This window comes from Cupressus sempervirens, chromosome 9 (genome assembly GCF_028749045.1).
Source record: "Cupressus sempervirens isolate cs-2001-9-10 chromosome 9, ASM2874904v1, whole genome shotgun sequence".
NCBI classification, from domain to species: Eukaryota; Viridiplantae; Streptophyta; class Pinopsida; order Cupressales; family Cupressaceae; genus Cupressus; species Cupressus sempervirens.
The window spans coordinates 491949149-491960300 of NC_143126.1; the positions used below are offsets into that span (position 1 = coordinate 491949149).

At 34.6% G+C, this 11152-nt stretch overlaps 1 protein-coding gene across 1 annotated transcript; it reads left to right on the plus strand.

The window, feature by feature from the left end:
- Nucleotides 1-3733: 3733 nt before the first annotated feature.
- LOC149539479 (flavonol synthase/flavanone 3-hydroxylase-like) lies at nucleotides 3734-6926 on the plus strand. Its single transcript, XM_089800719.1, has 3 exons — nucleotides 3734-4271; nucleotides 5685-6015; nucleotides 6463-6926. Exons 1-3 carry the CDS (start codon nucleotides 3796-3798, stop codon nucleotides 6703-6705), a joined length of 1050 nt encoding a protein of 349 aa, XP_089656845.1. The 5' UTR covers nucleotides 3734-3795; the 3' UTR covers nucleotides 6706-6926.
- Nucleotides 6927-11152: the final 4226 nt, after the last annotated feature.

The window sequence follows — 11152 nt, forward strand, 5'->3', positions numbered from 1 at the left end:
TCCCTTTCTTAACCTTAATTTCCAAAAGAAATAATCTAAATTGATTAAGCACAAGAAAGTGATCAATGTAGAAATGGATCATGTGACGGAGAATTGGGAGAAAGGGTGTTGAATGGTCTTTCTATTTTGAGGGGTATATACTTAAATCCTAAAATAAATAAAAGAAAATTACTAACCTTAAATCTAGAAAATGCTGATTTCTAATGTCTGTGTACAGTTTCAGGGAATTTTGCAGCTTGTTCCAAATTAGAAATGTTGAGATGAAGAAAATCCAAAAATCTTTTTCCTTTTTGAAGGGAGCTCGACCTTGACCCTAATAGCGGGGAAAGAATCTTCTCACGGCCCTAAAAAGTCAACCTTGACCTACAGTACTTCGATGAAAATTCTGTTTACGAACCTCAAAAGTTCAATGAAAAGGGTATCCAAATCTACTCTTCAATTTTCTGTTCCAAACCTGAATATGCAAGAAAAATGGTTTGTTTGTTTAGATGAGGGGTTTGCCTTGGTTAGACCTTGGTTTGGAATCAACCTTAATAATGGAATTGAAATAAGGAATGTTAGCAAGTAGTAGAAGTAAATCTAACAAAGCTATGATATTCAATCGATATGCAATTGTATTTGAAATGTAAACAAGTATATTTATATGAAAGCTTGAACATAACATTAACAAATGTAAATCAAAATCTCCATGATTGTATGCTTAGAATCCACCTTAATAAAAGAATGAATAGGTCTTGAAGATGAACAAAGGATTTTGAAGGAATTTCACACCACCATGATGGCTAGATCTAGGGTTTGAATGATGAGTCTTGAATGCTTGAACCAAATCCCTTCAAACGCTTGAATGCTTCAATACGTGGTCTTCAATTGAGAATTTGAATGCTTGAATGATAGAATGCTTGCTCACTTGAAAAGTAGGTAGTTGCTCATAGATAGTAGTCATTTTTAGATCATACAATATCATTATGTGCCTTCATATGTGTTCTTAGGTTAGAGTCAAGTTGATGTCAAAATGAGGGAAAAAGGCTTCCTTATATAGAGATCTAGGATACAAAATCCTAGAGAAGGCCGACATGGGAGTATGAAATATCAATTACCTTAACCCCTAGAAATGGACCTAAATTAAATATAATTTAAGAGTCTACCATTCCAAAACCTAAAACAACTGACCTAGAAGCGGAAAAATAAACTTTCTGAAGCTCGAGATCCCAAAACTCCCATAAATTGAAAATGAGACCCGAGGTTAGGGATGAGGTCAACCCTACCCTAGGTCAGGGTCAAGGTTGACCTTGACCCAAAAGTTCATCCTTGACCCAGAAGTCAAATTCCTCAACTTTATAAAGCAAGTTGTCAGAAATAGGCTAGAAATAGAGAGAGAAGAAAAATAGGCAAAAAACAACCAAATCCATGCAAAGACCCATTCAAGGTGCTTAACATGACCCCATACCACTTACTCAGAGGGTTAAACACTCTTAACATGGAAGTGCTTCCATTTTAAAACGATACAATTTATCATTTCATTGTTACTCTCTAACCATTGTAGCAGAAAATCTCTTAATCGAGTGGACCTAACAAGTCTTATTGTAAATATATTGTATGGTGACATTTTATTACAGTGAATGTTTTATAAGTTCTTTAGAGTAGGCTACTCTATATAGATATTTTAGGAGTGATAAGGCCTAGGTAATCTTTAGTGTGAATCCTCTAACAAGGTCACATTAACAATGTGTATGTAACCTTTAACAATGTTGGCTCCTAACAGAGCTCAATTCAGAACAGTAGAATTTTTAGGTTGTTAGTCCTCGGTGGTTTTTTCTTTAATAGATTTTTCACATTAAAATACTTGTGTCAAATTGTGTGGATGTCATTATGTTGCATGTTCATTTCATGTCTACAATTTATTGCTAAAACTTAGTATAACTTTGATACTTGGTATATGAACTTAACAGTTTCCCGTGGTTTATGTTGAATGTTTGATTTGTTTATAGAGATAGTGACATTAAAGGTTAAGGTGTTCAAGTTTGTTGAAAAGTGTTTAAAGGCATGCAGGATAATTGGTTATAATTGATTCACTCCCTCTCAGTTATCTAACAATTTTATGATATCTGAAACATATCATAATAGATTACAATTTGCATGGTGGATTGAGTTCCTTAAATAGACCAAGACCTTTTATCGTGATAGACATTTTATGATGTTTGAAACAAGTCATGATAGATTATATCTTTCATGTTGGATTAAGTTACTTAAACAACCATGAATGTTCCCATGGTAAGTATGATAGAGTATATATGTGCACATATCTTATGAATAGTTTTGAGTACTTAGTGAATGTGATGCAACTTTATGTTTAGGAGGCCAATCCTCAAGTGTACTTGGTGAATATCATGTGAATTGATGTTCAAGAGGCCATTACTCAAGAGAACTTTGTGAATATCTTAAGGTTCTTTATCCACATTGACTTGATTAGGTGATTGTAACATATATGTAGACAATATCATGCTTAAAGAGCCTCTATGCTATGTTGAAGAAAAACAATAAACATATTTTTAAGGTGGATCTTGAGGAGGAGTCAGTTGCTAGTCAGAAAGAAGGCTTGGGGAAGAGAACTATATGAAACCTGAAAAAGAAAGTTTCTTCTAAGGAGCTCAAGAGCACAAGCAACATAAATCAAAATGGCCTTTCAAAGGATTGAGGATCTTGAGATCCAGTCTACTGAGATTCTTAAAAAACTTGTTTAATGTTCTTTTCTCTATTTTAGTTTGTTGTTGTTTATATTGTTTGCTGGTCTAGGCTGTTGGTTGTATTTGTTGGGAATAATCAATGATGCATTTTTTTGTTCTTTTTGTCATGTTACTACTAGGTTGTTGGAACTACTGGACAAGTAAGTTTTTGTCTCTTGTTATAATGGTTATAGTGCTAATCGACCCTAGTTTGGTAAGACATGGTTTATTTTGATTTTCTTTTTTTAATTCAGCCGTAAGCAGTTTTGGGTCCCTTCAAAACCTATTTTTGAATTAATCAAAAAAATATATGCAGAAAATAAATTGTAAATTTTTGTAATTCTAGAAACATTAATTATTTTATTTTTATAAATGAATTTATGTGATCACATTTAAAAAAAACTTATTATGTTTTTCAGATCTTGGGTAAAAGATCTTTCGGTAAAGTTCTTATGTGATAGTGATGGTGGCACAATGCATTCTCCAATACTACTTGAAAAGAAGCTCCCCTAATCGACGTAAATCCCAATCCAAAATATTTACTATATAGATAAACAAAAGAAATATAATTCTATTATTTGAATTCACCATATTTAAACAAATAAAATCATTCTATTACAAAAAATTAAATAGAGAAAACAATTTCCCTTTCCTAGAGTTTCATAATTTTATACAACAGCTTTTAAAATACTTTTGATGTTACACATCACATGATGCATCTACTATATGACAATATACAGATGAAATGTTTTGAATGTCCTAAACGGAATTGTTTTGTGCCTTGACTCCAAAAGATTTAAAGAATTGCAGGAAAGCGACTGCCATGATAAACCCATTGAAGTAATTTTGGTTTCTTTTGGAAAACAAGAGTGATTAGATAATGCATATGATGTGGCCAATGTTATACCTCCCAAAAATGTAGAGTTTTCCAATAACGGTTGTCTTCCATCCAGCTTCATTGATTCCATCGAAGAGGTATTATTTAATGTGAATGATAACCTTGTTTAGACGAGTTGTGTTTTGTAAACATTCAAAGCCTGTAGAAGTGTGGAAGGTTTTATTTGTTGCATCCATGGAGAAGAAGTCTGCCATGACCAGAGTACAGAGCTTAGCAGAGAGTGGAATCCAAACAGTTCCACCACAATATGTGAGGCCAACAAAGGAGACCTTCAATAATTCTTCTCATGCAAAGGACGTCCATATTCCAATCATTGACTTGCATGGCTTGGACGTGCAGCCTCTCACCAAAGCTATGGTGGATGAAATTTCAAGCGCTGCAGAGGAGTGGGGATTTTTTCAGGTTGTTAATCATGGGATTTCTGAGTCACTTATTGCCCGAGTACAAGCTGTGGGGAAGGCTTTCTTTGATCTTCCCATGGAAGAAAAGGAAGTCTATAAAAATGGAGGGGGGAGCCATGTTGGTTATGGCACCAAATTGGGAACTTCGGCTGATGCACCAGTAGACTGGAGAGATTTCTATTATAATATTGTGTGGCCTGTTTCGCTCAAAGTCCTTGACAAATGGCCCAAACAGCCTTCCGATTTCACGTTGAGTACTCTTCTGTTCATATCTCTATGTACAGGATTAATGAGATCAAGTTTCTCTAATTGATATTATAATTTTTTATTACTTTCAGATTTCATTGTGTTTGGGGTTTCTATATCAGGGCAATTAACAGTTACAAGATTTCTTTATGCCAAGTTTGTTTTACCAATGTTTTAGATTTTATTTTAAGATCTCTCTTGGCAATAAAGGGGAGTGAGAAGATTTGATAATTAAATTAGAGCTTTTTATCAAAGTTTCAGTTCACATCTTTATGGTTTATAATAGGATAACAGAGATTAAGATTTGATTGTTTTAAAAATTTCAAACTATTTTAGATTAAATCTTATGGTTTATTGTTGTAATAAAAAAGTGTTGGAGGAGAAGAAATGATAATTCTAAATGTGAAGTCTGAACTATTGATACAAAATCTTTGTCACAATTCAACTCATAAATAGCTACAAACTGCTTGGATGATTGTTTTGATCCACTTTGGGGGTTGTTGACGTCACACTCTTGATCTATGATTAGAATGACAAAGAACTGGTCTATTATAGTTGTGTGGAGTAATGTATCAAGATTTCAGATCATACTTTATGATCCATTGTTAGAATAACAAGGAGCTGGAGGATTTAGTGTGGTCAAAGTTTTGCATCAACATATTAGATCACATATTTGGATCCATTGTTAAGCTAATATTACTTTAGAAGATTTGATTATGTTTGAATCTTTACATCAAGACTTTTTATTATGTTATAACCCATGAATAAAATAATAGAGATTTAGAAAAATATAGATAATTAAAGACTCCAACATACTCAAATCCAAAAATAGCACAAATTTGAGCAGTTACAATTAACTACATCTACAAAGATGGGAATAGTTTTTCTGATGGTTTATTCAAAATGGGAATAGTGGAAAACAATAAGCAGAAGTGGAAGAGGTAGATATGAAGAAGGATATAGAGGCCTGAGTCAAGGGATGTAGAAGAAGAAGAGGAAGAGCAAGATGACTTCTAGGGATTGAAACCCCTCAGTAGTTCGATTCAGAAAAAGGATTTTCCACTTCCTCAGACTAAGGAATAACAATTAAAAATCTTCATTTGCTGTTAGGTCTAGCTTTTTGTAAAAGTGATTGTGTAGCTTCTAGTGTTTGATCTCTGAGTGGAACAAGTTCTAGGTTAGTGAAATCATCTTCAAAGTTTGGTTTCCATTTGTTTTTTCTTGATCCTCTTCCAGCAACTTCATGAGTTTAAACTATATTATTTTTATCATATTTTAATCCGAAACTTTCCACTTAAGCCCCTTATTCATAGAAAAAATTAAAAAAATCCAGAAATAACAACGGACAACAAGAACTTTCTAATCTGATTATGAATTATTTAGATTGATCTAGTCCGATTATGAATTATTTTGCAGGGAAGTGATGGATGAATACTCCAAAAAGGTTTGCAAATTGTGGGAAGTTGTGATGCAGGCACTAAGTGGTGGCCTTGGATTGGCAAATGAAAATGCTCTTAATGCGGCATTGGGTGGAGAGAGGAAGGAGATTCACTTCGCCATAAACTACTATCCTCCCTGCCCTCAGCCCGAACTGGTGTTGGGCAGCTCAGCTCACTCTGATGTGGACGCCCTCACAATTCTCCTTCAAGAGGAAACCCCAGGTTTGCAAGTTCTCAAGAACAATGAATGGATTGATGTTCCATGCATTCCAGGTGCTCTTGTTGTCAATATTGGTGATCAAATCGAGGTCAATCTCTCATCTCATCTCTAAAAGAAAATATAGATAGTTTTAAAGATCATCTTAATGATTAATAATTTTAGGATTAAATTTTGTTCTCTTTGGTTAACATGTGATGATTTAAGCATCACACACTAAAACTTGATTCCTAAGTTAAAAGTGTTAAATAGTCAAAATTGAATTATTTTTTCAAACTTAATTTTTTCCTCTGTTTAAAGGTGGTTGCCTCCTTAAGTACATGTTGTATCCATAGTTTATTTCATATGCTTAAAGAATAAGCATGCTGCATATAGCTTTCCTATATTATTGAATAGAACTATAGCATTATGGATCTCTTAGAATTTACCTGCTGTTTTAAAAATATTTTGTGTTTCTTAAATACACAAAATGCATTGCATGTTAATAATTTATGGTGTTAGTTTTTAAAAAAAATTTCCACAATTTTTTGGAAGACAGATTCTGAGCAATGGCAAATACAAAAGCATTGAACATAGGAGTTTTGTTCACAAAGATCGCGTGAGGATGTCATGGGCCATGTTCTGTGCTCCATATCAAAATGTAATTATCTCCCCTTCCAAAGAATTGATAAATGAAAAGAATCCTCCATTGTATGGAGCATCATCCTACAAAGAGTATCTGGAGCAGTTTTTCAGGAACGGATTAATTGGCAAGGATTATGTCAATGAGCTCAAACATTGATCTGCGTAGGAATCAATTTAAGGTCATTCAAGAGTGAGTTAAATTATTTCTTAGAATGTGCATAGTTTTCTTGACTGTATCGAGGTAGGTGGCAGCAGTATGATGAATCATGTAAAGAATGTAACTGAACCTTTCTTGTAAAGATTGTCATTTCTTTTCATATTGATTGAATGCTGTGTTACTTTTACTATTATTTATCAGTGATTCAAATATTGTGTTCAGAGTTTGTCAAACATTTTTAAATCATATTTCATAAGAATGGTAAGATATTCAATTCTTTGATGAGAGTCTATAATCTTGGTTGCATATGAGATGATGAAGTATTATTTTAATTTTTAATTTTTTTTATTCTATTACATCTTGATGATGAATTATGTAGTATGATCCGAAATAGTACAAAAATGGTCCCTGTTTCTGTTCCTATTTCTTGGTTTAATTTTCTCAGCTCACCAGAAACCCAAGTGTTGAAATCTGTGAGAATCTTCCACATACAAATTGAGAAAAAGAAGGGCGCTTGTGAATTGAAACTTGAATGCCGGTTCTGCTGTAGAGTTTTTCCAACATGTGAGGTAGCGTCCATCAAAATGTCTATTAAGAAGGGCAGAGACTATTTTTAAACATCACAGAGTACGAAAAAATTAAACAGCTCACCAGAAACCCAAGTGTTGAAATCTGTGAGAATCTTCCACATACAAATTGAGAAAAAGAAGGGCGCTTGTGAATTGAAACTTGAATGCCGGTTCTGCTGTAGAGTTTTTCCAACATGTGAGGTAGCGTCCATCAAAATGTTTATTAAGAAGGGCAGAGACTATTTTTAAACATCACAGAGTACGAAAAAATTAAATTTGAAAAAATAAAGTCACTATTTAACACTTTTAACTTAAAAGTCAAATTTAATAATGATATTTGAGCCGTCCTAACGACATGAGATGAAAAATTTTCCGAACACCTGAAAATGATGATATTAGTACCAGTTTTGAGCATTCTGGTCTGAGATGCCCTTAACCTTATATTAGTGTAGTGCTGCTATTTATTCGTGTAAGCAGGAAAGAGAAGGAAACGAAAAATGTGAAGGAAACGAGAAATGTGGAGAAAATGGTGGATCTGTTCATCGGTTTTTGAGGGGGAGGAGTGAAGGAAAAAAACTTCTCAAAGTTTCGAGGGCTTGAGAAGGATGCAGCATTTGTCGATCTTCATCCAAGGCTCTGTACACCAGATATCATAAAAAAAGATTGTTATATATATCTATTTATCTGTCTGTGTGTGGTTTTTATTTCATTGAATGGGAGGTTTCAGATCCAGAACAAACTGTTCATTTAAATTTTCTTCTTATGTTCAATTTATTTGAGTCCTAGCTGATTATGTATAATTTTTAGTTGACTCTTATTTAAGGCAATCTTACAATAGTTAATTTGTTTTCAACCAACGAGTGTTAATTTGTTTTCAACCAACGAGTGATAACTACTTTTCTAAGGTTTGGCTATTTATTTGTGAACTTTATATATAATAAAAAATATTTTTTCTCAAATTCTATTGGGCCATTTCATTTGGTTTTATAGGATCCTTTTTTCGAAAGAATACTCCATAATTCTATTTTTTCCTCAATATTTTGGGAGATGCATAGTAATATTATTAAAATAAATGATAGAATGCAGTTAAATATTGTTTAATTCAAAAGAAAATATATTTAATACAATACTTTGAGTTTTTAATATATTACAATTTAATCTCTGGACTTAAAAATTTGACTAACAAAATGTAAATTATATCTTTTATTTTGTCAATAGATCATAATATAAAGAACAAGGAAAAAAACAAAGATTTTTTTTAATAATTCTCAATAAGAACTTATAAGAAGTAAATAATTTTACTTCAATTTTGGTAACTAATAAGAATATGTTTTAATGAAAAATAACTATTACATAATAATTTACTTGGTAAGTTTGTAAAATATATTTGGAAAATATCAAATTAGTATGTTTGACTTGGAGGAGGTGGTCTTTAGCTTGCGTAAGGACAAAGCTCTGGGGCCTGATGGCTTCCCTATTGAATTCTTCCAAGAATTTTGGGATATTATCAATCATGACCTTTTGGATGTGGTCTAGGAGTCCTATTCCAACAAAGATATGCTTCGGGCTTTGAATGCTACTTTTCTAGTCCTTATCCCAAAGAAGGAAGTGGCTAATCAGCTTGACTTCTTTAGGCCCATTGCTCTTTGTAATGTGGTCTATAAAATCATTACTAAGCTCCTTGCGAAGAGGCTTAAAGTTTGGCTTCCCATGGTTATCTCTGAGGAACAAGGGGGTTGTGTGGCTAGAAAACAAATTTTGGATGGGGTGGTTATTGCTTCTGAAGCCATTCACTCTATGTCTACTTCTAGAGAACACACCATGTTCATCAAGCTTGATATGGCTAAGGCTTATGACAGAGGCAATTGTGGTTTCTTGCGAAAAGTTCTTCTGGCTTTTGGCTTCAGTCAGGAACGGGTTAGCTGGGCTTTGAGCTATGTTACTACTCCCTTCTTCTCGGTCCTTCTTAATGGTGAACCGTCAGAGCTTTTTGGGGCCTCTAGGGGTCTTCGCTAGGGAGATCCCCTTTCTCCTTATTTTTTTTATCATTATGGCTAAGGGACTTGGCAGACTTATCAAGTCTCATGTTTCTCAAAATCTGATTCAGGGATGGCAATGGGGAAATAGTCGGCCCACTCTTTCCCACCTCCAATTTTTAGATGATACGAACCTTGCTGGGAGAGCTCGAATTTGGGAAGTTCAAGCCTTTCGGCTCACCTTGGATACTTACTTGGCTGCCTCTAGTCAGAAAATCAATGACCACAAGTCCTCTATTTTTTCTTCAACACTCTTGAGCATATCTAGTGGAGGATTGCTAATATCCTGAGATTTTAGATTGAGTCTCTCCCTTTGACTTACTTGGGGGTCCCTATTTTGGTGGGAAGACAACCCATGTTTTTCTGGTAGAGCTTGCTTGACAAGCTTCAACAAAAAGTCAATCATTGGACTTGTTGGTTTGAATTTTTGCCTGATAAAATTCCTTTGTCTAGGAATAGAAAATTCAGATTATACCCATTAATGGATAATAGGGTTTTTAGGTAAGTCATCTGTTTGCTCCCCTTTGAAATTTTTTGTGAAAACCTTACGTTTCCTTCCATTCATAAATTGTCAGGCACAAAATATTTGAAATTTCAAATAGGGCGAATATTCTGTTGTCTTTTTATCTTTCGTGCCCCCGAGCTACCTTTCCTCTCAGATTCCCCAACCGTCTGATCTAAGTAAATCCATCATTGTCATTACCTCGCTATGAAAACATGGGAACTTTTTATGTATAGCGAGGTAGCGAGTGGCTAAAAATGTAAAATGGGACCACAAGATGAAGACACGATAGGCGAAAATTTTTAAATTGATCATTCAGTCACGGACACCTGGCAAATGCTGTCGGATCAAGAAAAGGGACCTAGTTGGAAATAATCAGAAATCGACGCCGAAATGATGATTTCTCTGATATCTTGCTATCTCGCTATCAAAAAAGTTTACCATATCACCATTAGCGAAGTAGCAAGGTGCCGCAAAATCAAAAGCACGATGGCCTCAAAATTTATCAGTAACTATGGTATGACTAGGTGGCATGACAAGCAATAATTGTTGTCAGAAACAGTTGGCATGAACGATAACGATTTGATAGGTCTTTGTATTTCACGGCGTCGAGTTCTTTTCAAGTCATCAAAGCTTGCTACCTCGCTATTGAAAAAACCTGGCTCCTCACCGTTAGCAAAGTAGCGAGGCACCGCAAAAACTAATAGCCGGTGGGACCTGAGGAAACGTGGATGGCTAACCAGGCTCGAAGCAAGGTTTTGTTGATTGCCAGCAGTGCAATTTCTCCTACGTTAGCAATGTCTTGGACCCATAAAAGCATTTGAGAGATCCCAATCGCCAGATCAAGTTTCAATCAATGATCCTTGCCATCTCGCTATTAAGAGTTGCACGATGTTTAGTCTTTGCGACATAGCGAGTGTAGGGCCCACCACTTTTCAAAAAACTTCATGCAGCTTCCCCACCTTTGATTCGATCTCAAATCAACGGCCATCGTCTTCTTGCCATGAAGAGTTGCTAGTGAAATACATATAGCGACATGGCGAATAAGGGCCCACCACCATCTTTTCTGAATGAAGATAATTACTGAAAGGGCTGAGATAAATTTGGCATGAGTGTGAAGTGATTGGTTCAAAGATAAGTTGCAGAATTACAAAGAGCAAAAAACTCCAAGTAAGTTCTCATGCCATAGTTTTCGAAAAAAATTTCAGTCTTGTATGGTTTAATCAAAGGATGGTTACAAAGAGTTCACTAGATCTTGGGTTGTGGATAGCAGAGGGATTACAAGGGAAAAATACTTGGGCCTGGGATTGTAATATCCCGCATACTAGTTCGAACTGGTT

Bases quoted from the DNA above. Each gene is read 5' to 3' on its own strand.
- LOC149539479 (XM_089800719.1), top strand. From the start codon at position 3,796: ATGGAGAAGAAGTCTGCCATGACCAGAGTACAGAGCTTAGCAGAGAGT. The intron at 4,272-5,684 runs GTTGAGTACTCT...ATTATTTTGCAG, and splicing joins AAACAGCCTTCCGATTTCAC to GGAAGTGATGGATGAATACT. The intron at 6,016-6,462 runs GTCAATCTCTCA...TTTGGAAGACAG, and splicing joins ATATTGGTGATCAAATCGAG to ATTCTGAGCAATGGCAAATA.